The 25,478-nt window shown below is 38.0% G+C and overlaps 2 protein-coding genes across 10 annotated transcripts in view; one reads left to right on the forward strand and one right to left on the reverse strand.

Annotated features, from left to right (window-relative positions):
• pycr3 (pyrroline-5-carboxylate reductase 3) overlaps nt 1-25,478 on the forward strand; it is a 540,655-nt gene that overhangs the window by 295,925 nt on the left and 219,252 nt on the right. The gene's annotated exons all lie outside the window — the stretch shown is intronic.
• tbc1d7 (TBC1 domain family, member 7) lies at nt 1,930-24,138 on the reverse strand. Of its 9 annotated transcripts, none has more exons than XR_015517509.1 (9): nt 23,949-24,138; nt 17,965-18,092; nt 17,390-17,470; nt 11,128-11,318; nt 10,884-11,021; nt 10,490-10,635; nt 7,697-7,826; nt 3,315-3,614; nt 2,418-2,520 (listed from the first exon to the last, which is right to left on the reverse strand). XR_015517509.1 is itself a non-coding variant. In XM_087296475.2 (9 exons), the coding sequence occupies exons 3-9, from the start codon at nt 18,074-18,076 to the stop codon at nt 3,528-3,530; spliced, it is 885 nt and encodes a 294-aa protein (XP_087152601.1). In that variant the 5' UTR covers nt 18,077-18,121; nt 18,176-18,554; nt 18,963-19,137; the 3' UTR covers nt 2,418-3,527. The 9 variants fall into 9 exon arrangements, 4 of the variants coding, with proteins under 4 accessions (NP_957071.2, XP_087152601.1, XP_087152599.1 ...); XR_015517508.1 differs by having other exon boundaries at nt 2,418-2,788; XR_015517507.1 differs by having other exon boundaries at nt 2,418-2,927.

The raw sequence follows: 25,478 nt of genomic DNA on the forward strand, positions 1-25,478 counted from the left end.
GAGAATCCAACAAGAGCCTCATATTGATAGTGTTATGATTGCTGTTTTAACATGAAGATATGATTGAATTGCCTCTCGTTACAGTTCTGAAAGAGTTTGATACCAAGCAGGAAACATTCCAGCCTGATCTCACGAGGAAACGTAAGTATTTTACGTTTTGTCAGTTTAGTGGCTAATTCATACGAATTCGTATAATTTTAAAAAGGAGGCGTCGCACCCAACAACAACCCTAACCCCAACCGCCATTGGGTGATGAGCAAATCGTACTAAATTGTACAAATTAGATCGTACGGATTCATAAGAACTGGCCACTAAATCAAAAAGTTACGAATTGCGGTGAGATTGCGTTGAAGGTTTATGGGCCAATCTCATGACCACATTGAAATGGTCTACCTAAAAAGAGCTTGATTAGCTGCTTCAGGTGTGTTTAACTGGGGTTGGAACTAAAATATGCAGGACACCGGCCCTCCAGGATTGAGTTTGGGCACTAGAGCATAAAAAAAAGTATTTCATGAGTTAAAATGATTGATTTTTGTCAGAAATTATTAGGATATTACATTTACATTTAGTCATTTAGCAGACGCTTTTATCCAAAGCGACTTACAAATGAGGACAAGGAAGCAATTTACACAACTAAAGCAGGTCGCACACCAGAAGCGGCGCTCGGCGGCGCACCGCGCAGCGCCATGTATTTTAGAATTCTAAACATAGGTTTCTATCAGGATACACACACCGGCGCCGCAAGTCGGTGGCTGTCGGCGGCGACGGCTCAGGACGCAGTTCATTTTTCAGCCGCGCCACAGAGCGCCATGTGATTAGTTTCATGTTAAATATCATTCGAATGTGCGCGTCTGGTGTGTGATACTTTAAACTGTCATGTTTGCGCCGTGTCGCGGCGCCGAGCGGCGCTTCTGGTCTGCGACCTGCTTAAGAGCAACAATGAATAAGTGCTATAGGCAAGTTTCAGGTATGTAAAGTCTAAGAAGGGAAGTATTAGTAGTATTAGTGTTTTTTTTTTTGGGTACAGTTAGTGTGATATTCAGAGAGGCAATTGCAGATTAGGAAGTGTAGTGGAGACTAAATAGTTGAGTTTTTAGTGGTTTCTTGAAGACAGCGAGTGACTCTGCTGTTCTGATGCAGTTAGGGAGTTCATTCCACCAACTGGGCAGATTGAATGCGAGAGTTCGGGAAAGTGATTTCTTCCCTCTTTGGGATGGAACCACGAGGCGACGTTCATTCACAGAACGCAAGTTTCTGGAGGACACATACATCTGCAGAAGTGAGAGCAGATAAGGAGCAGCAAAGCCAGAAGTCGCTTTGTAAGCAAACATCAGAGCTTTGAATTTGATGCGAGCAGCAACTGGCAGCCAGTGCAAACGGATGAGCAGCGGAGTGACATGTGCTCTTTTAGGTTTATTGAAGACCACTCGTGCTGCTGCGTTCTGGAGCAGTTGAAGAGGCTTGATAGAGTTAGCTGGAAGCCCGGCTAGTAGAGAGTTGCAGTAATCCAGTCTGGAGAGAACAAGAGCTTGAACAAGGAGTTGAGCTGCATGTTCAGATAGGAAGGGTCGGATCTTTCTGATGTTATAGAGTGCGAATCTGCAAGATCGAGCAGTTCTAGAAATGTGGTCAGAGAAGTTTAGTTGGTCATCAATCGTTACTCCAAGGCTTTTCACCATTTTGGATGCAGTAATGGTTGCCCCGTCCATCTGGATTGAAAAGTTATGGTGTAGAGTCGAGTTGGCAGAAACTACAAGCATTTCCGTTTTCGTGAGGTTAAGCTGAAGATGATGATCTGTCATCCAGTGTGAAATATCCAACAGGCAGGCTGAGATGCGAGCTGGAACCGAGGGATCATCAGGATAAAAAGAGAGCAAAGCAAAGATCATGTTTCATAAAGATGTTTTGTGCATTTACTACCGTAAATATATAAAAAATCACTTCTTTATTAGTAATATGCACTGCTGAGAGCAAAAAGGCGATTTTCTCAATATTTTGATCTTCATGACTGGTTTTGTGCTCCAGGGTCACTTGTAAACATGAGCATTGAAGTGTTTATTTATATATATTTATATAAAAATAGCCAACTGACCCAGCTGAGACTCAAACCAGCGACCTTCTTGCTGTGAGGCACCCTATAACTATTCATTTTTAATATAAACACACTGAGGTCAGCTTTGTTGATATTAGTTTACAGTGCATTAACTAGTGTGACTCATTCTGAAAGCATTCAGGAGTACGGGTCATGTTAGTGTTAACAATGAAAGCCTGCTGTAAGTCTTCATATCTTTATCTTTGATACTCGTTGGCAGGGCATTAAAGGAGAACTTCACCTTACTGACAGATTTATATGCATCTCTGTCATTATTGATTGATTGATTGATTGATTTACACTCGTTCTTTCCAGACCGGCAGGCTGCTGTCATTGGGTTTATTTATCTTCAAATGGGGATTTTGAAGCACTTTTTACATATAAATAATACACAATTTGCCTCATGTGTTCATTTAAACACACGCACACTGGTTTTGGTGGGGACTCTCCATAGGTATAATCTGTTTTATACGGTGAAAATGCGAACATGAATACTGTTATTGTGTTTTTAACCAGTTTTGAATTACGAGGACATAAGGCATGTCCTCATAAACCATCTCAATGTTGTAATACCTATTATATACACACTTCTGTCCTTGTAAACCACCAAAACCAGTATACACACACACACACACTAAATCATTCATAAACACTCTAACACACTCACAAACACATAAAAGCAAACACACACACATACTAACAAACACACACACACACTCACACTGAATCACTCAAACACTTACACACTCACAAACACGTAGAAACACACACACACACACACACACACACACACACACACACACACACACACACACATTGAATCACTCATAACACACTCACAAACACAAAAAACACCTAAACACTCTCAAACAAACACACACACACACACACACACACACTCAGACACAAACACACTCAGAAACAAACACACACTCTAACACTCAAACTCACACACAAACACACACACAAACAATCACACACAAAAACACTCACATATTCAAACACATTATCAAACAAACACACACACACAAACACACACACACTCTAACACTCAAACTAACACACTCCAATCAAACTCAAACAAACACACAAACACACACACACTAAAACAATCACACACACTCACAAACACTCACCTATTCAAACACATTCTCAAACAAACACACACACACTAAAACAATCTCACACACTCACATATTCATACACATTCTCAAACAAACACACACACACACACACACACACACACACACACACAAACACACAAACACAAGCACTCAAACTCACACACTTCAATCAACCAAACAAACACACACACACACTAATACAATAACACACACTCACAAATTCAAACACATTCTCAAACAAACACACACACGCATGCATACTCCAACACTCATAAACACACACTGTCACACTCTCTAACACACACAGTTGTTCAGACAGAGTGCATGGGCGTCCCGCAGTATTTGTGCCACAGATCGATGGCTTTGGTGACGATGGCGTCCGTGTTTTCCTGCGGCATCTGTGGACAGACGGAAATCTTTATGTCTGCGCTCACAAACAGCAGATTGTGTGTTTGTGTATGTGTATGTGTGTGTGTGTGTGTGTGTGTGTGTGCGTAGGATCAAAAAGTTAGTCTGATTTCTATTCATTTAATTTTTCACACATAACTAGTGATGTTTTAGTATAATAAAATAATCATGTGATCTGTGTGTTCATATAGTGCATTTATCATGTATGGCCATACACCCTTCACAATCACGAGGGTTGATTCACAATCACACGACCACCAGTGTGCAGCTCCACTTGGATGATGCAACAGCAGGCACAGGACTACAGCACCAGTGCTTCACCACACACCAGCTGCAGGGGCAGTGGAGAGACAGTGATTGAGCCAATGGGAATGATTGAGAGGATGATGGGTAAGAGCTGATTGAGGGACTTTGGCCAGGACACCGGGGTTACACCCCTACTCTTTACCAGAAGTGCCATGGGATTATTAATGAGCACAGAGAGTCAGGACCTCTTGCTGATAGTATGGTGTCCCCTTCACTTTACTGGGGTGTTATGTCTCACACAGACCACAGGTTGAGCGCCCTCTGCTGGCCTCTCTAACACCTCTGGCAATAGCAACCTTGTTTTCCCATGTAGTCTCCCATCCAGTTACTGACCAGGCTCAGCCCTGCTCAGCTTCAGTGAGTAACCGCTCCTGGCCTGCAGGGCAATATGGCTGTGGCTAAAAATTATTATTATTATTATAAATTAAAATATCAGATTCTTGTTCCACAATAATAATAAAAACCCTACATAAAAGTAATGAATCGATGAAATTAATGAAATACTTTGTGATGGACTTAAGCCGAAGTGTTGTTCAACTGAATAACTTATATTTACTTTAACTTAAAGCTTTTATAGATGCCAATTTAATTGATTTGTTTTACCTTTTATTTCTCATCATAGTTTAACTTGTCGTTGCCAAGCTGTAACCTCCCGCTCTCCCTTAGAAGCCAATACGGATTAACTGAAACTGCAGTTCATCGAAATTTACAGCCTTAAAAAAGATACTACTTTGATACAAAGAACGATTTTGGTTCATATAGCTAATATTACTCTTCATGACTCCTGTGAGGGGGGGTGATTTTTTTTATAACTCGTCTGTTTCCTTTATATTAGGTTATATTAAGTTTGCATAATTAAAGGCGTGGCCACTTGATTGACAGCTAGGTCTCACTGGTCGCCGTCACTTCACCTCAGCTGATTCTGGCTGATTAGCTGAACTCTGCATTTTCATTTGTGTTGTTTCATGTGGCTTTACAGTCAGTTGCCTTTTGCAGGCATCTTTAGCTCCGCCTCTTTGCCCTTGTTTGGTATTCCCCGGATGTGTGATGATGCAAGAACAAAATGGTGACGGTTGGCCACGCCTACTGGTATCTTCTTTTGCGTTCTTCATAAACCTATGAGTGACGTCACGGATACTACATTCATGTCTTTTACAGTCTATGGTTGTTGTGTGATTTTGAAATGTTTTTCTTATTTTTATATATAAAAAAAACACAAGGAGAGCACCAACTCTACTTATGTTTTTTAAATAAATAAATCCCCCAATATATATATATATATATATATATATATATATATATATATATATATATATATATATATATATATACACACTCACAACAGTTCTGTCTGGTTCTTGAATCTGATTGGCTGATAGGCGTGCAATATTTTGCCAGTAACATCACACAAAGTCCTCCGCCCACATACAGCCAGCAACACGCAGAGAGACGCTACAGTTTGACAAATATTACAGCTGTTAGACAACATAATGCACTTTTGAGGCTTTTTTAGTGGAGAATGCAGTTGTTTAGATTGCAACTATGCAGTTTATTTGTAGGAATAGTGCCTATTTTAAAATATTTTTCATTTCTAAGAGAGATCGCCGATGGCCATTAGCTGGCCATAGTGTAGTAGACCAAAGACAGTCGACGTTTTCAATCCACAAGATGGCGACAGAACTGCATAATAAGCTTTTACGCCTGCTTTTCACTGCACACGACAAACAACAAGCGTCAGACCGGAAGTCATTCATTTTCAATGGAGAGCAGTCCGGGAGCTGCGTTGAGTTCCGATCATCTCCGTAGGTGGAAATTTGGATCCGAATTGAGCTGTGGATCCGTTGAAATATTTGAACTCTTGCGACTAAACCGTATGCGACCTGCCGACCGGATATGATGTATTCCAGTGTTTTCCAAGCAGATCCGTGCGCGCGAGATGAAAAATAGAAGTTTATTTGGTTATTTTTTTGAATTATAAAAAGTCTGTATTAAAAAAAAAAAAACTTCTATTCATAAATGTAAGTAAAAAAGTAATAAAAATATTTATTTTTAATGTTGCCTCCACATTCCCTCCAATATTTTAGCGGCCTATGAGTTTCTAGTATTTATTCATTCATGTAAACGCACAGAGAATAAAGGCTATTGCTTTTGCACTCCCTTTTTCGGACACCGTGAAATCAGCTTCTCACCCATCGTGCACGACAACACTGAAAATACTGTGCAGCTGCCAGAAGGGGGCGTATTCCGACAGTCGTGTCCAAATGTCGTGTGCAGTGGAAAGGCGGCTTTACACTTAGAAGATTTTAACAGTCTGATTTCTAACTACAGCAGATCAAATCATTATTAAACTGGTAAGCATACCTGCCAACACTCACGTTTTTCATATGAGTATCCCGTATTTCAGACCAATCTCCTGCAACCATGCCGTTTTTTATTCTTTCTGGGAAAGTCCTGTAATTCCACCCATATATATGAAATTTCCTGTTTGGTACAGTCTGCAAACACCACCGGGTTGTCAACTTTGGTACAGTACCCGATAACAGCGGCCGCCCAAAACCTGCTGCATCCTATCCCAGTTCTCAACACTGTAATTCAGCGACCTCACCTTCGAACACTCCCTCCCCCCGGTCTCTCAGATTTTCAGAGGCATGTTGGCAGGTATGCTGGTAAGTGATATTCTAAGTCGATCTCTCTCTTTTGTATGTTGTAGTGCTGTATTTATACTGATATGCTCGCATATCAGGAATGTGTGTTGGCAAAAAAGAAAGCAGCAGTGTCCACATGTGTTTAGCGTTTTTCCTTATCGCAAACACAACAGCAGTCTTGCAACAGAGAAATACTGTGGACTGTAATAATGTCGGGAGATATCTCTGTAGACTAATGGCATTTCATGCTGTTCAGCCTTATAATCTTAAAGTATAAGCAAAATCAGCTGTTTTGTCATCACTTTAGACATTACGCTAGAGAGTCATTCAAACACTGGCTCTAAAGTGACGTGTATATATATATATATATATATATATATATATATATATATATATATATATATATATATATATATATATATATATATATATATATATGTATGTATATTTATTTATTTTTTGTAAAAAAAACGTACACGATGACACGACAAAAAATATGTACATCTTGAGGAAAGAGTAACATGGTTTCAGATTAATTAGCAGTGTTAATTACGCTATATTAAACCTCAAACATTTATTTAAAGGTCCTGTGAAGTGCTTTGAAATGTGCATTTTTAATTTGATGTTTGACGTAATCTCAACTGAGACATGAAGAGAGGGCGGGGCATAAAGTAGCTCCTCCCCTTTCCAAAAAATTAACCAATATGGTTGAGTTTTTCTCACAGCTCTGTCAGTGAGAGTGGTTGAGCTCAAGCGCATCAAATAAACAGCCAATGAGAAGAAGGGGGAGGGGCATGTCAGACACTAGAGAGCATTTGATTGGTCCGAAGATTTGATGAGATACTGGATTATGAGGTGACGTGAAAAAAAAAAACTGTTGATCCATTTAGGCGAAATTGACAAACTACAAGCTTTACATGTTTAAATCAGTTTTATATCTTCTAAACGCAAATTTGTCATTGTTTTGGAGCACACTAGATTATACATATCCTTAAGACTAACAGACTGAAAATAACATCTAAAAAACTAAATCTATGTGAATTTGATGGGACCTGTAAACCTAAGCACTTCTGCTGATGATAAATCAGTGTATGGATCTTACGGGTTGTTTGTGCACTCACGTTAGACAGGAAGTGGTAAATTGCGTCCGGCTGGTTCATTCCCATTATCACGATCTTATGGCTGAGCAGAATCTCCACAGCTACAAACACCAGGATCTTACAGGAGCCGCTGATGACTTTATCCCACACCCTGTGGCCAATCAGAGAGCAGCACAGTCAAACAACCAGCCGATCACAGAGCAGCGTAGTCAAACAACCAGCCAACCACAGAGCAGCACAGTCAAACAACCAGCCAATCACAGAGCAGCACAGTAAAACAATAAGCCAATCACAGAGCAGCACAGTAAAACAACTGCAATATTAGTATGTTGACTAGTTAGTGAGTTGGCTAGTCAGAGAGTTAGTTAGTAAAGTCACTTATTAGAGTAAGTTAGTGAGTTGGCTACTTAGAGTAGTGAGTTGGCTAGCTAGTAAGTTGACTAGTTAGGGAGGTAGTAAGGTGACTAATTAGTAAGTAAGTGAACTGGCTAGTTAGTGTAGTGAGCTGGCTAGTCAGGGAGTTAGTTAGTAAAGTCACTTATTAGAGTAAGTTTGTGAGTTGGCTAGCTAGTAAGTTGGCAAGTTAGGGAGTTAGTAAGGTGACTAATTAGTAAGTTAGTGAGTTGGCTAGTTAGTATAGCGAGTTAGTAAGTTGACTAGTTAGTGAGTTGGCTAGCTAGTGAGTTGGTCAGTTGGCTAGTTAGTGAGTTACTGATTTAGTTAGTGAGTTAGTGAGTGTACAGAGTTAGTAAGTTGATTAGTTAGTGAGTTTTCTAGTTAGTGTAGTGAATTGGCTAGCTAGTGAGTTAGTTGGCTAGTTAGTGTAGTGAGTTGGCTAGTTAGTGAGTTACTGATTTAGTGAGGTAATAAGATGGCTAAATGGTAAGTTGGCTAGTTAAGTGGGTTATTGTAGTGAGTAAATGATTTAGTAAGTTAGTAAGTTGACTAGTTAGTGTGGTGAGTTGGCAAACTAGTAAGTTGGCTAGTTAGGGAGTTATTGAGTTAGTAAAGTGACTAATTAGTAGGTTAGTGAGTTGGCTAGTTAGTATAGCGTTAGTAAGTTGACTAGTTAGTGAGTTGGCTAGCTAGTGAGTTGGTCAGTTGGCTAGTTAGTGAGTTACTGATTTAGTTAGTGAGTTAATAAGATGGCTAGTTAGTGATTGTAGTGATTGTTAGTGGTGTACTGAGTTTGTTGGTTAGTTAGTTGGCTAATTAGGGAGTCAGTGAGTTTGCAAGGGGACTAATCAGTAAATTAGTGAGTTGGGTAGTTAGTTTAGTGAGTTGGCTGGCTAGTGAGTTAGTCAGTTGGCTAGTTAATATAGGGAGTTGGCTAGTTAGTAAGTTGATTAGTTAGTGAGTTGGCTAGTGAGTTGGTTATTTAGTTAGTAAGTTGACTAGTTAATGAGTTAGAGAGCTGGCTAGTTAGTGTAGTGCAGGGGTCACCAACATGGTGCCCACGGGCACCAGGTAGCCCGTGAGGATCACATGTGTTGCCCGCAGGCCTGTTCTAAAAATAGCTCACTATAGCGCCACTTACCAGTAAGCTTCATCTAATATAGAAGTAATCATTTAAAAATGTAAATATTTGCAGAGATATATAAAAATAAAGTGTTGCACATTGATACATTAAATACAGGGTATTTTATAACCTGTTAAATCATCATTGATAACTTTTATGAGAATCATTAACATGATCAGTGTCTTCACATGGATGAATATCATTAATTATTTCCAAAAACATAAAGCATAATTAAAAGTAAATTGAGCAAATTTGTTATTTGAGAAGTGTTTATCAAACTGGTAGCCCTCCACATTAATCGATACTAAAGAAGTAGCTCTCAGTTTCATAAAGGTTGGTGACCCCTGGTGTAGTGAGTTGGTTGGTTAGTGAGTTAGTTATCTAGTTAGTAAGTTGACTAGTTTGTGAGAGGACTAGTTAGTAAGTTGGCTAGTGAGTTAGTACGCTAACTAGTTATCGAGTTAGTGAGTTGGTTAGTGAGTAGTAGGTTGACTAGTGAGTTGGCTAGTTAGTGAGTAGGTTAGTTGTCCATTTAGTGAGTTGGCTTGTGCTTGTTTAGTTAGCGAGCATGTTGTAAACTCTGTAGGCTGGACTCTGGTAAACAGCCGGCGAAGCTATTTGAAGTTGACTTTTTACTGAGTGGCTAGTGAGTTGACTAGTTACCAAGTTAGTTATGTAGTTAGTGAGTTAGTAAGTTGACTAGTTAATGAGTTAGTGAGTTGGCTAGTTAGTGTAGTGAGTTGGTTAGTTAGTCAGTTAATGATTATTGTTAGTAAGTTGAGTAGTTAGTAGGTTGATTAGTTAGAGAGTTGGCTAGTGAGTAGGTTAGACAGTTAGTTAAGTAAGTTGACTACTGATTTAGATAATGAGTTAGTAAGTTGACTAGTTAATTAGTTAGTGAGCTGGCTAGTTAGTGTAGTGAGTTGGTTGGTTAACAAGTTTGTGATTCAGTTAGTGAGTTAGTAAGTTGACTAGTAAGCTGACTAGTTATTGAGTTGGCTAGTATGTTGGTTTGTGAGTTAGTTAGTAAGTTGACTAGTTATCGAGTAAGTGAACTGGCTAGTTAGTGTAGTGAGTTGGTTGGTTAGTGAGCTAGTGATTTAGTTAGTGTGGTAGTAAGCTGACTAGTTAGTAAGTTGGCTAGTGACTTGTATGGTAAGTTGACTAGTTATTGAGTTATTAAGTTAGTGAGTCGGTTAGTAAGTTAGTAGATTGACTAGTAAGTTAGTGCGCTAGTTAGTGAGCAGGTTAGTTGTCTATTTAGTGAGTTGTATAGTTAGTGAGCAGGTTGTGACCTTTGTAGGCTGGACTCTGGTAAGCAGCCGGCGAAGCAGCGTCTGAACCACAGTGAGTACGGTAGTAAAGCCAGAGCTCCAGACGCCTTCAGGTGAGACAGCAGACACACATCCTCCTGAGACAGGAAGTGCTCCAGACTCTTCGGCTGAAAGATATTCACAAACAACAATCAACCAGTTTTGGGGGACATTTAATGTGATTTTTGTTGAATTCTGTATCTGTAAAAAAGTAATACAACCTGTTCTGCATGGTACTGGATGAGTTTACATGAATAAGTAACTATTTAACTATTTATTCTTAATTTTATTATCACAAAAAGCATTTGGTAATAAATATCACAAATCATTAATAAACAAACAAACACAATGAGAGAATGTACAGGTGAGCATGTACCAGGTGAGGGATGGAGTCTCCAAACTTGTGCTTGAACTGGTTGATGAAGCATCTGACGAGCCAGAAACAGTCCACCGGGTCATCCACGATCTCCTCCATCGCTCGAGCGATCGCCAGGAAGTTTTCATCCTCCGCATCCTGGAGAATTAAAAGCATCAAACACACTGAGACTGGGGGAAGCATCTCGTTACCCACACCCCCTAAAGCACAAATCAAGCAGATGTGATATAGCTGAAGTGCTCACGGGCGGCCGCAGCTCGGTCCTGCGGGGCAGCGTGTGGTTCTCCAGCTGGAACATGCGCAGGTAGATCTCTGTCTGCGGTGTGGAGGCGTGGATGAAGCGCATGACGGTCAGAGCGCAGCTCACGTCCTCAAACTGATCCACACGATACTGACGCACCAGAGCATGAGAGTCACTGTGAGGAGGCAGAATCCCTGAGAACACACAAACACACACTTATATACCGGCCAATATTGCAATGCCTGCAAGTCATACCCATGTCATATACACATTTCGGTCCTTGTAAACCACCAACACTAGAACACTCACAAACACAATAAAATCTCTTAAAAAAACACACTAACACACTTACAAAAACAAACACACACTCTTATAGTTGCAGATGTGAAATGTTGTTGTGCTGATTGTAAAAGGCCGACTTATTTACGGTGGCAATGCTGACCTGCTAGCCTATTATTTTTTCCACTTAAAAATGTTATAAAAGTTTCTTTTTTGTTATAAATAGATTTTGTTAACACATATTTTTCTCATTAAGACGAGATAATTCTCATATAAGGGCCGGTTATAGGCTATACATTTATTTTTGGTTAGAATGTTTTAAATGAAACAACCTTTGTTTTGACATCACATGCAAGCATTAGGTTGCTTTACTGCACACTTTACTGGAAAGAAAGTTTTAATATTGTTAAAACCCTAATACTTCCACTTCCTGAAGTTATACCGCGAATCAATTCAAGTGAGGGAGGCATTAATACAGCTGTTCAATTTGCACAGTTTAATAAGTTATAGTCTCTTAAAATAAAAATGACCTATTAATATTATCTGAAAGGAGGCAATGCTGCACAAACACCCTGATGACCATCCCGTGTCTTTTAAAAACAGACTACATCAAGTCCGTACGTCATCACCCTGCTACAGTGGGTCTATCCATAATTTCATACAGCCATGTGCAAATATAGCAGCAGATTTTAATACAAACATTGAAATTATTTAAAAAATAGCCTATCGCTAAATATATACAGTTGAAGTCAGGATTATTCGCCCCCCTTTGAATTTTTTTTCCTTTTCTTTTTTTAATATTTCCCAAATGAGATTTGACAGAGCACGGAAATGTTCACAGTATGTCTGATAATATTTGTTCTTCTGGAGAAAGTCTTATTTGTTTTATTTGGGCTAGAATAAAAGCAGTTTTTAATTTTTTAAACACCATTTTAAGGTCAATATTATTAGCCCCTTTAAGCATTTTTTTCTTTGATAGGTTACAGAACAAACCATCATTACACAATAACTTGCCCAATTACCCTAACCTGCCTAGTTAACCTAGTTAAGCCTTTAAATGTCACTTTAAGCTGTATAGAAGTGTCTTGAAGAATATCTAGTCTAATATTATTTACTGTCATCATGACAAAGAGAAAATAAATCAGTTATTAGAGATGAGTTATTAAAACTATTATGAAATGTGTTGAAGAAATCTGCTCTCCGTTAAACAGAAATTGGGTGAATAAAATAAACAAGGGGGGCTAATATATCTGACTTCAACTGTATATAAGTGAAATGCAGATTTCTGAAAGCAATAATACCCTACTCAAATATGCTGATGACATGGCCGTGGTTGGACTTATGGTCAAACATGTTGCGAGTTGACATGGTGCGAGGAGAGTGCTTTGTCAATGAATGCTTTGAAAACGAATGAACTAATTATTAATAGGGAAGGGCAGCCTATACATCATCATCCAGTTACTATTGAGGGTCAACATGTGGAGATTGTAAACAGTTTTAAGTACTTGGGGATCATTTTAAATAGTTTAAATGTTGGTAAACATGCAGACTATATTTATAACAGGGGTGTCCAAACTCTGTCCTGGAGGGCCGGTGTCCTGGAGAGTTTAGCTCTCACCCTAATCAAACACACCTGAACAAGCTATTCAAGCTCTAACTAGATATACTAGAAACTTTCTGGCAGGTGTGTTGAAGAAAGTTGGAGCTAAACTCAGCAGGACACCGGCCCTCCAGAACTGAGTTTGGACACCCCTGATCTATAAGAAGGCAACACAGAGACTCTTTCTCTTAAAGAAATTAAATCGTTTTAGTGTTAGTAAAGGTATTGTAAGAATTGAAATATTACAAATATTTTGATATCATTGACAATTCAAAACATGAGCTAAAAACAGACTGTTGACTCCACAAACCAGCAGGTGGGAATGCGGGAAAAACCAGTTCCTGCTGCATTTGCATCTGAGTCTGCTGAAACTCGGCTTCATCCACCCCATCTCACACATATGGTCATTTCAATGTTTGAATGTTCTAGATTAACCAAAGTGACTTTATCTATCATGTTTGATATCATTTGAAATGTGTCAGTGTGACTGGTACAATGGTCTCATTCTCTCAGAAATAGACATAATCAAAACAATAAATATATAACTTCAGGCATCTTTTGAACCACTGTGAAGGGTGTGACTTTTCCACAGGCAGCACTAAATGCAAATACCTTATGTTATGCACACACCCCCTTCCTTGAGGGAATTCTTGGATTAATTAAGGTAAGGTTTGAGAAAGACTCAGGGCGATTCTGCCTACCCAGATCAGCCCGTAACATGGAGCCTGCTCCTAGTTATGTAAAATTTGTAGTCAGGTATGCATCTTTCATCTTGGATTTATCTTTGATAATTTGGTGTTTTGTATTGATCATTTATGAATTGACTGATTGAATTGGCATAATACATTTACCTGACTAATAAATTGTAATGTTTGACCATATTTTGCTCACTCTGTAATTATTAGTTCTAGTAGATTATGCTGTATCCTTGTTTCCGCACGTCTTGCGTCAGGTCAGTAGACGGACTAGAATCCAGTTGAGATGGAGCATTGGGCACACTAATTGTGTTTTAGGGATCCGACTGACTCTTGATATTGATTAAAGTGTACTTAGGTGGAAAGGGCGTTATCTTCCGTCTAGGTCAACAAGGTGTTGCACGACTAACCTAGATTGGGTACCCGACCTTTGTTTGAAGGTAATATTATTTTGAATTAAGTTCATATGGGAAACCATGGGCTTGGTGAAAACCAAAGTTACTATAGAGTCCAGTAGTCGGGTACATTTATATTAATGCCCTAACCTCTAATTAGAAATGATATTGTCTTAACTCAAGGGTGTACACCTAAGCGGGACTAACTAAAGTATTTTAGAACGAGCGAGCTGGTAGTGGCCATCTAAAGTATTAGTCAATTACCTCTGTTTAATATTCAAGACTGACCGGAGTGTGACCGTGAGGGACGCCTTCGGCCGAGGCGATTTCTCTGAGCGACATGAGCACCCGAATGAACGGATGTGATAGTTACTAGTGAAGACAAACGGTTCAAACATTTATCTAAATTACATGTTGATATAATCTTCTTAATGTTTTATGATTGGAGTCAGATAAAACAAGGATAAATATATTAATATTCTAAACCACCTCATATTAAAATTGGAGTCAGATATGAGCTAAGTTTAATATAAATCAACATTGTGCACTGGAAAGACCGAACATGCAGTGAACCTTCATCCACCAGTGGATACCGTCATTGGACCAACTGGGTGGACCCTACAGTATTATGAGGAAGATTTCTACCAGTCTGGTTCAAAGTATTATCTCCTCCAATATTTCTTGCTGGTATTAAAATCTTGGAGCCAGAAGCAAGTATAAACTTGCAAAGATTGTTAACACGCCTAGTAAGATCTTAATGGACCCCCAGAAGCAGCTTGTGGAACTGTACATAAACCAGACCAGACGGAAAGCCTCGGAGATAGTTCAGGACTCAACTCATCCTCTTTATTAGGAATTTGAAGAGCTTCCTTTTGGTAGACAGAGTACCCACAGCAAAAACAAATATTTTTGAAGAAATCATTTAAAATTTTATATCGTCTGCTTTTACCGTATTGAATAAGAACCCGTTTACACTGTCAGGTCTTGATGCCCAATTCCGCTTTGTTGCCTGTATCTGACTTGTTTGCCTGTCTGTTTACACGTTGTTTTAATTGTGACCCATATCCAATTCATGCGTTTACACTTGCCATACCATTTATGATGTTGCGCATGCATGAAGGCGGGTTCCAGCATCTGTGCCACACTAGCCACCATGGAAGAAATTGTCTTGTTTTTAGCTCTGTGAAATATGTAAAGTGTAGTATAAGCAGAGAGTGGTTCAATCCAGATTTACCCCCACGCAGTTTATGTAATGGTATGGCCCTGATGTGTGTGTGTGTGGTTGAAGATGCAGCCTTTGCCTGTGTGCGCACTGCTGTTGGAGAGAATATTCTATGTGTAGCCCACAGTGTGTGTGTTAAAGAGCCCATATTATGGGTTTTTAAAAATTCCCCTCCATGTAGTGTGTAACACAGCTCTAAGTGAAGTGAAGTATCCAGCTAAGGCTTAAATCTGTTAGTGTACAGTGTTTAAAACGGTTGATTCATCTATAAAAGAGTTGACTCATAGTGCTTCAAACGAGTCGCCTTAATACCGATTCATTAGGTGTTTCGCCATGACGTACGAACGAAACCAAGTCATTCACGTGCACGCGCAAACCCGGGAGATTTCAAACCTGAGGCCCCGCCCTCTGACGCTGAAACCCAGACACACACACCCCCCCACAAACACACACACAAACATGCCGGTCAATTCAAGTCAAACTGCAGATGGATATTATATTGAGTCTCTACCCAAAGATGAAACATCAGCATTATAAGCAGTTGGAAACTTCTGGAAACTACATGCTACAAAGAATACTTCATCAGCGTTTGTTAAAGGAAGGATCAGTAAAGAGTAACTTACTGATGGACGTCAGGATGGATTTTTCTTCCTCCATTTCTCAAGTGTAAGTACGTGCGATTAAAGTTGTTGCCTAGTTGACTCGAGCTTGCAAATGTATTTAGTTGTGATTTGTTACTTGTACTGTCTCAGGTTAACTCGCTATATTCTCTTATCGCGTGCAAAGTCATGTTAAAAACGTGACGCGTGCTGCTTTGTTTATGGAGCTCCGTGGAGGAGTAGTGTGTGTGCAAGGACGAGGGCAATGTGTGTGTGTGTGTGTGTGTGTGTGTGTGTCTGTGTCTGTGAAAAGAGCAGAGTGAGACAAGCTATGTGATCTCCTCGACAGTTTTTGCTCAATAAAATAGTCAGTCGTCTGAATTTTCAAGTCCATTGTCTGTATTTATATTGACCCACTGGCAGCTAAACTCCACGCCTACACTATCGAGCGTGTATGAACTGTGATTCCTTTTATATTGCTGATTAGCTGTTGGGCATTTAACTCTCTGACTGAAGGCAGTCGACCAATCGCAACAGACTGTCATTGGTCCAATCAGCGCAGATTAGCTTCGCACTAAGGAGGGGTTTGGGAACAATTGAATCACTGGACGATTCATACGGGAGTCGCTGGGATAATTAGGTAAAAATAAATGCAGATTATAAGACCACGAAAGTGTTTTTTGACCTTGCATGCATGTTAGACTGTTGTTGGAGACCCTTACAACCAAGATATGACCCTATTTCATGTATAATATGGGCTCTTTAATAGCGACAAAAAGCAAAAGTTACAACTCGAAGTTGGCCCAACTTTAAAATGATTTTGAGGCGGAGGTGGGAAAGAGCCGTCATCGCAGCTTGCGCTTATGGTTTATACGCTTTATGATGTCCTCCACCACTCAGAGGAATGTGTGGGTACGAGAGAGATCTCAGGTCTGGTGGGAGCAAATTGTGGCGACTGACCACTTTCCTCCTCTGATGTTGTTTACCGCGTCGGCATCTCCACACACGCTCTTCCTTCTGTCATTAAACCATGGAGATGCAGCACATTGTCACAAGTTTAATGATGTGCAGAATGAAATGCTGATCTGATAAATCCGATCTGCCTGTTTACATGAGAGTCGCATTGCCACATATCTGATCTATATCTGATTTATTTCCACATATGAAGGAGGCCTGAAACCCATCTCTGAATATCTGAATGCATGTGCTTTATTCGTGTTTACACACTCATAGAACAGATCCGATCTGTGTCACACATGAGCAAAATATCAGAATTGGGTCACATTTAACTGGCGGTGTAAACGGGGCCTGAATGACCATGAAGTGGTCTGTATGTCCAGGGTTGTGTGTTGGTAATCTGGAAGCTTTGTGTTTGTGTTTGTGATGTTTGCCTGGCCAAAAAGGAATTTCCACATGTGTGGACAATAAAGATTTCAATTCAATTTGGAAACAGATCTGCTCATTAACATTCTCACCCAGCAAGACTTTCCACACGTGGATGCGGTACATGGAGGGCAGAGGAAACCTCTGGCTGAAGGTGCTCAGCTTCTCCACATCTGAAACATCAACCACAACAAGGATGAAACAACAAATCCACTGCTACTAGTATGTTAATAATATCAGAAGCAGTTGCAACATGATGACAGCACATAATATAAGACTAGATATTCTTAAAGACACTAGTATTCAGCTTAAAGTGACATTTAAAGGCTTCACTAGGGTAATTAGCGTAAAGTTAGGGTAATTAGGCAAGTCATTGTATAACAGTGGTTTGTTCTGGAGACAATCCAAAACTAATATTGCGTAAGGGGGCTAATAATATTGAGCTTAAAATGGGTCTAAAACAATTAAAAACTGCTTTTATTCTAGCAGAAATAAAACAAATAAGACTTTCTCCAGAAGAAAAAACATTATAGGAAATACTGGAATTCCTGAATCTGTTCAACATCATTTGGGAAATATTGGAAAATGAATACAAAATTTTACAGGAAGGCAAACAATTTAGTCTTGAGTTCTGATGTGGCTGTAAGTCAGTAGTGGTGCGTCTCACCCAGAGGGTTGTCCTTCAGCAGGATCTCCAGTGATTTCTTCTCCTCCACTCCTCTGAAACCCACTTTCTCATAATACGCCGAGCGGAAGTTTCTCTGAGGATCATCAGCCATGATCACTGACAGGAGACTGAAACACCACAGCACAAGCACAGATTACTACATTACATCAGGATTTACTATATTAAACACAGTTCACCATATTAAAATCACAGTATACCATATTACATCACTGTTTACCATATTAAATCACAGTTTACCATATTACAGCACATTTCACCATATTAAATCACAGTTTACCATATTACATCACTGTTTACCATATTAAAATCATAGTTTACCATATTACATCACAGTTTATCACATTAAGTCACAGTTTATCATATTAAATCACAGTTACCATATTAAATCACTGTTTACCATATTACATTACTGTTTACCATATTACATTACTGTTTACCATATTACATTACTGTTTACCATATTAAATCACAGATTACCATATTAAGTCCCAGTTTACTATATTAAGTCACAGTTTACTATATTAAGTCACAGTTTACCATATTAAGTCACAGTTTACCATAATAAATCACTGTTTACCATATTAAATCACAGATTACCATATAAAGTCACAGTTTACCATATTAAATCAGTTTACCATATTACATCACTGTTTACCATATTACATCACAATTTACCATATCAAATCACCATTTACATAATAAAATCATCCTTTACCATATTAAATCACAGTTTACCATATTATTAAATCCCAATGTACCATATTAAATCATCATTTACCATTAAATCATTATCATTTACCATATAAATCAACATTATTTACCATATCAATCACTGTTTACCATACTAAAACACAATTTACCGTGCTAAATCATCACCGTTTACCATATTAAATCACAATTTACCATATTAAATAAGTTTACCAAACTAAATCATCATCGTTTACCATATTAAATAACCATATATCATGATAAATCACTGCTTACCATATTAAATCACAATTAACCATATTAAATCATCACTGTTTACCACATTAAATCATGTTTACCATATTAAATCACAATTAACCATATTAAATCATCACTGTTTACCACATTAAATCATGTTTACCATATTAAATCACAATTAACCATATTAAATCATCACTGTTTACCACATTAAATCATGTTTACCATATTAAATCACAATTTACCATATTAAATCATCACTGTTTACCACATTAAATCATGTTTACCATATTAAATCACAATTAACCATATTAAATCATCACTGTTTACCACATTAAATCATGTTTACCATATTAAATCACAATTTACCATATTAAATCATCACTGTTTACCACATTAAATCATGTTTACCATATTAAATCACAATTTACCATATTAAATCATCACTGTTTACCACATTAAATCATGTTTACCATATTAAATCACAATTAACCATATTAAATCATCACTGTTTACCACATTAAATCATGTTTACCATATTAAATCACAATTTACCATATTAAATCATCACTGTTTACCACATTAAATCATGTTTACCATATTAAATCACAATTTACCATATTAAATCATCACTGTTTACCACATTAAATCATGTTTACCATATTAAATCACAATTAACCATATTAAATCATCACTGTTTACCACATTAAATCATGTTTACCATATTAAATCACAATTTACCATATTAAATCATCACTGTTTACCACATTAAATCATGTTTACCATATTAAATCACAATTAACCATATTAAATCATCACTGTTTACCACATTAAATCATGTTTACCATATTAAATCACAATTTACCATATTAAATCATCACTGTTTACCACATTAAATCATGTTTACCATACTAAATCACAGTTTATCATATTAAATTACAGTTTGCCATTTTAATCAGTTTACCAAACTAAATCATTTACATTTGGTCATTTAGCAGATGCTTTTATCCAAAGCGACTTACAAATGAGGACAAGGAAGCAATTTACACAACTATAAGAGCAACAATGAATAAGTGCTGTAGGCAAGTTTCAGGTGTGTAAAGTGTAAGATGCAGAACATTAGTAATTTATTATTTTTTTTGTAATACAGTTAGTGGTGGAGCCAGAGAGGCAATTGCAGATTAGGAAGGAAAGTGGAGACTAAATAGTTGAGTTTTTAGTGGTTTCTTGAAGACAGCGAGTGACTCTGCCGTTCTGATGCAGTTATGGAGTTCATTCCACCAACTGGGCAGATTGAATGCGAGAGTTCGGGAAAGGGATTTCTTCCCTCTTTGGGATGGAACCACGAGGCGACGTTCATTCACAGAACGCAAGTTTCTGGAGGACACATACATCTGCAGAAGTGAGAGCAGATAAGGAGCAAAGCCAGAAGTCGCTTTGTAAGCAAACATCAGAGCTTTGAATTTGATGCGAGCAGCAACTGGCAGCCAGTGCAAACGGATGAGCAGCGGAGTGACATGTGCTCTTTTAGGTTCATTAAAGACCACTCGTGCTGCTGCGTTCTGAAGCAGCTGAAGAGATTTGATAGAGTTAGCTGGAAGCCCGGCTAGTAGAGAGTTGCAATAGTCCAGTCTGGAGAGAACAAGAGATAGAACAAGGAGTTGAGCTGCATGTTCAGATAAGAAGGGTCGGATCTTTCTGATGTTATAGAGTGCGAATCTGCAAGATCGAGCAGTTCTAGAGATGTGGTCAGAGAAGTTTAGTTGGTCATCAATTGTTACTCCAAGGCTTTTCACCGTTTTGAATGCAGTAATGGTTGCCCTGTCCATCTGGATTGAAAAGTTATGGTGTAGAATTGGGTTGGCAGAAACTTCAAGCATTTTCGTTTTCGCGAGGTTAAGCTGAAGATGATGATCTGTAAATCTTCACCGTTTACCATATTAAGTCACAAATTACCATATTAAGTAGAGAGAAAAACAGCCTATCAGAGGTTTTCGCTCACTCATAGTGTTTTAAAGACCAAATGTTTGCACCTCGACAGTTTTTAGTCTAAATTAGAATTAATTCGATCTGAAAAATATCTTTTACCTGTTTATTTCAACATCACTAAATAAATGAATGGCTCAAAAACATAATTAATTTAAAAATCTGTTTTCTAATATCGTATTACGAAATATCGTAATCAAAACGCTCAACAACATTGCATATTTTAACAGCATCTCACAACCCTTATTATTTCCCAATAATTCAACAGACAGTTATTCAAAGTATTCTCCTTATACTACAGTTTTTCACACCTATATACACTGCTGAGATGTGGTATTTGAAGAGTTCTTGAACCACACTATAGTAAAGTACTTGAATTAATCTGTTGTGATGATTTTATAGTAACTATGGTAAAACAAAAACTACAGTTTATGTATGTATGTATGCATGTATATATATATATATATATATATATATATATATATATATATATATATATATATATATATATATATATATATATATATATATATATATACATACATACATACATACATACATACATACATATATATATATATAAATATATATATATATATATATATATATATATATATATATATATATATATATATATATATATATATATATACATACATACATTTATATATATATACATGCATCCATAAACTGTAGTTTTTGTTTTACCATAGTTACTATATATTTACATTCATATATATTTACAGTGCATCCGGAAAGTATTGATGTCGCTTCACATTTTCCACATTTGTTCATGTTACAGCCTTATTCCAGACTGGATTAAATTAATTGATTTCCTCAACCTTATACACACAATCCCCCATAATGACAATGTGAACAAAGAGCTTTTGAAATTGTTGCAAATTTATTAAAAAATAAAAAGCTGTAAAATCACATGTGCATCAGTATTCACAGGCTTTGCTTAATACTCTGTTGATGCACGTTTGTCAGTGATTACAGCCTCAAGTCTTTCTGAATATGATGCACAATCTCTGCACACCTGTCTTTGGGAATGTTTGCCCGTTCCTCTTTGCAGTACCTCTTAAGCTCTATCAGGTTGAATGGGAAGCGACAGTTTACAGGCATTTTCAGATCTCTCCAGAAATGTTCAATAGGATTCAGGTCTGGGCTCTGGCTGGGTCACGCAATGTCACACGAGTAGCAGTGCAATATGGCTATGGACCCTAAGGTAGTCAGCTTGTGGCTTCAAGCCAACGCAAGCCTCCTACCAGTGACTAAATACAGCCATATCACACTGCTACTTGTGTGATATTGCTCATATACAGTAAACAAATGACCTACCCAATACTATAGCGCAGTGGTACTCAAACTGTGGTACGTGTACCACTAGTGGTGCGCAAACTTACTTCTAGTGGTACATGGAGGAATCACTGAGTAACGAAAGAAAAAATGAATACAACTTTAATCATTAGATGCGTACGATAACACCAATGTGATCAGCATTGGCTGTTCTCTAAAGCTTACGATCAAAGCGATGTGTTTCAAATGTTTACTTTAGTGCATCGCGTTTTCAGCTGCTAAAAATCAATTCAATTGGGGCAGAACTATAGAAAGAGGTGCGTTGTGCTTGCAGAGCATGCTGGAGCAGTGGTCCCCAACCCATGGGCCACATACCGGCACCAGTCAATAGATCAATTGGTAGCCGGCCGCACAAAAATATGAAAAAATCATGAATTTCCGTTTTATTTATAATCTAAATAAAGTCTGAACGATCTTTTTTTTTTTAAAAATCTTTTGTTTTAAAAAATGAGCGTATATTCTTGTTACATCTCGGTCACTTGAGTGCCAGAATTGAACCCACAGGCTAGTAAAACGAGTAAAAACTGCAGCACGACGCGCTTGCGTATTCCAGGTGTCCCCAGTTGAAAACATCTTAACTTTTCAGAATGCTGCACTGCGAGTCACGTGATGATAACCGACTGATCGGCTTCAAATTTTGTATGGAATACAATTTCGTTGAATGAATATGACACTGCCTGGTTTTCGAATTTTGCAGTGCTGTAGCTGCTTAATTTGGCCAACTTCGCTAAATTATTTTAATACTGGTGATAATGGTGGTACTTGGAAAGACATTTTTTTTTCCTGAGGTGGTACTTGGTGAAAATAGTTTGAGAACCAATGCTATAGGGTATATTATACTACAATACGCCACAGTTTACTGTAGTAAAAACTAAAGTGCACTACAATGTTACAGTTTATCTAATACTCAATAGTAAAGTATGCTAGAGCGTTCATTCCCTGCTGAAAAATTCAGCTTAAACCAGCCTAGGCTGGTTGGCTGGTTTTAGCTGGTCGACCAGCCTGGTTTTAGAGGGGTTTTGGCCATTTCCAGGCTGGTTTCCAGCCATTTCCAGCCTGGTCTTAGCTGGTCAGGCTGGGAGATGACCAGCTAAAACCAGCTTGACCAGCCTAGCCAAAACCAGCTATGCCCAGCTTAAACCAGGCTGGTCAAGCTGGTTTAGCTGGTCATTTTCCAGCCTGACCAGCTAAGACCAGGCTGGAAATGGCTAGAAACCAGCCTAGAAATGGCCAAAACCCCTTTAAAACCAGGCTGGTCGACCAGCTTAAACCAGCCAACCAGCTTAGGCTGGTTTAAGCCGGATTTTTCAGCAGGGTTAACAGAGTTGTAAATAAACACTACAATATAATAAACTTTTATTTATTAAAAGTTTATTTATTAAAAATATTATTTATTATAAATTACTATAGTATTTTTTTATGTGGGCAGAATCTATCAATTCCCCACATACATACATAACTATAATAATTAAACTTTATAATAAAATAATGTTTAAATAAGAACTACAACCCAAACACGAACATTTCACGACAAGCTGGTCACAACAGTCCTCGTTAACTGCAGTAAAATCACGGTACACATCTGTAAGTCGAATCTGCAGTGTTTGTATATGAATACAGTGCTTTAATCGTGTAACATGATAGTTTATATTCGTGTTTATAGCTGAACTCACCGGGCCTCAAGCGGGTTTCCTCAAGCGTCAGTCAAAACAACCTTTCACCAGTCAAACATCACACTGTAGATCACGTCCACATTGTTAGCATCTTTAACTCTCAAACACAACACTATAAACGCGTGTGTGTGTCTGTAAAAGCCGCTGTCTGCAGGACTGTGTGTGTTTTCTGCCCTGTGCACTCGGAAGTGATTCTCGTCCTCATGTTGTTGTAATTCTGCTTGAGTCCAGCAGGAGGCGAGCGCGCGGTAAAATCTAAATGGGATACAGATGCGGATACTCGCGTCAATATAGCATATTTTTGTGACACTGTACAAGAATAATTAATATTTTTTTGCATTACCGTGAGGGTACATTACTTCTAGCAGCAATCACAGCACAGCATGCGACTGGTTGTTAGAAGAGATAACAGTTACAGCCGCAGATCGAAGCGAAAACATAAAGGCACTTTGATGTAGAGTAAACGTTTTCAGATAACGAGAATTGTTTTTATTATTTATTAATTTATCCATTAATTGTATGTTATTAACGTCTACCCTCACAGTAATGTAAAAATATTATGTATTGCTGTACAGTGTTACAAAACGATGCCTGCGTATCAGCAGCTGTATCCCATCTAGACTTCACCGTGGCGAACGAGCCGTACAATCTTAGAAGGGATACAGCTGCGGACACCTTCATCAATTAAGCATCATTTTTTGTGACACTGTACAACAATAATTAATATTTTACATTACGGTGAGGGTTGGGGTAAGAGTAGCTAAAAAATATTATTTATTTGGTCAGTTAACGAATAATATGAATAAGACTCGGTATAATTACTGTTTTATATTACTGTGATGGTTAGGTTAAGGGTTTAGGTGGGCTATATGTTAATAAAATGTAGTTTAATAGGTCATTTAACAAATAATATGAACAAGACTGTATAATGACTGATTTTACATTACTGTGATTGTTATATTATGGTGGGCTATATGTTAATAAAATGCCATTTAATGAGTAATTTAACAAATAACATGAATAAGACTCTGTATAATGACTGATTTTACATTACTGTGATGGTTAGGTTAAGGGTTTAGGTGGTGTGTATGTTTATAAAATGCCATTTAATGGGTAATTTAACAAATAACACGAATAAGACTCGGTATAATGACTGATTTTACATTACTGTGATGGTTAGGTGAAGGGTTTAGGTGGGGTATATGCTAATAAAAAGCAGTTTAATGGGTAATTTAACAACATGAATAAGACTCGGTATAATGACTGATGACTGATTACTGTGATGGTTAGGATAAGGGGTAAATGTTAATAAAATGCCAATAATTATCAAACAATTAAATGGGTAATTTATTAAATAATATAAATAATTACTGTCTGGCGATGGTTCGAGCTCTGACTGTGTCAGTTAGTATTTCTGTGTGGAGTTTGCATGTTCTCCCCGTGTTGGCGTGGGTTTCCTCCGGTTTCCCCCACAAGTTCAAAAACATGCGGTGCAGGTGAATTGTATATGCTAAAAATTGACCGTAGTGC

The sequence above is a fragment of the Danio rerio genome, chromosome 20, assembly GCF_052040795.2.
Source record: "Danio rerio strain M-AB ecotype USA chromosome 20, GRCz13ab, whole genome shotgun sequence".
NCBI lineage: Eukaryota > Metazoa > Chordata > Actinopteri > Cypriniformes > Danionidae > Danio > Danio rerio.

Coding starts and splice junctions, on each gene's coding strand:
- tbc1d7 (NM_200777.3), bottom strand. CDS start 18,076: ATGGCTGATGATCCTCAGAGAAACTTCCGCTCGGCGTATTATGAGAAA. Junction 11,022..11,127: donor GGACCGAGCTGCGGCCGCCC/GTGAGCACTTCA, acceptor TTAATTCTCCAG/GATGCGGAGGATGAAAACTT. Junction 10,636..10,883: donor GAGACTCCATCCCTCACCTG/GTACATGCTCAC, acceptor AATATCTTTCAG/CCGAAGAGTCTGGAGCACTT.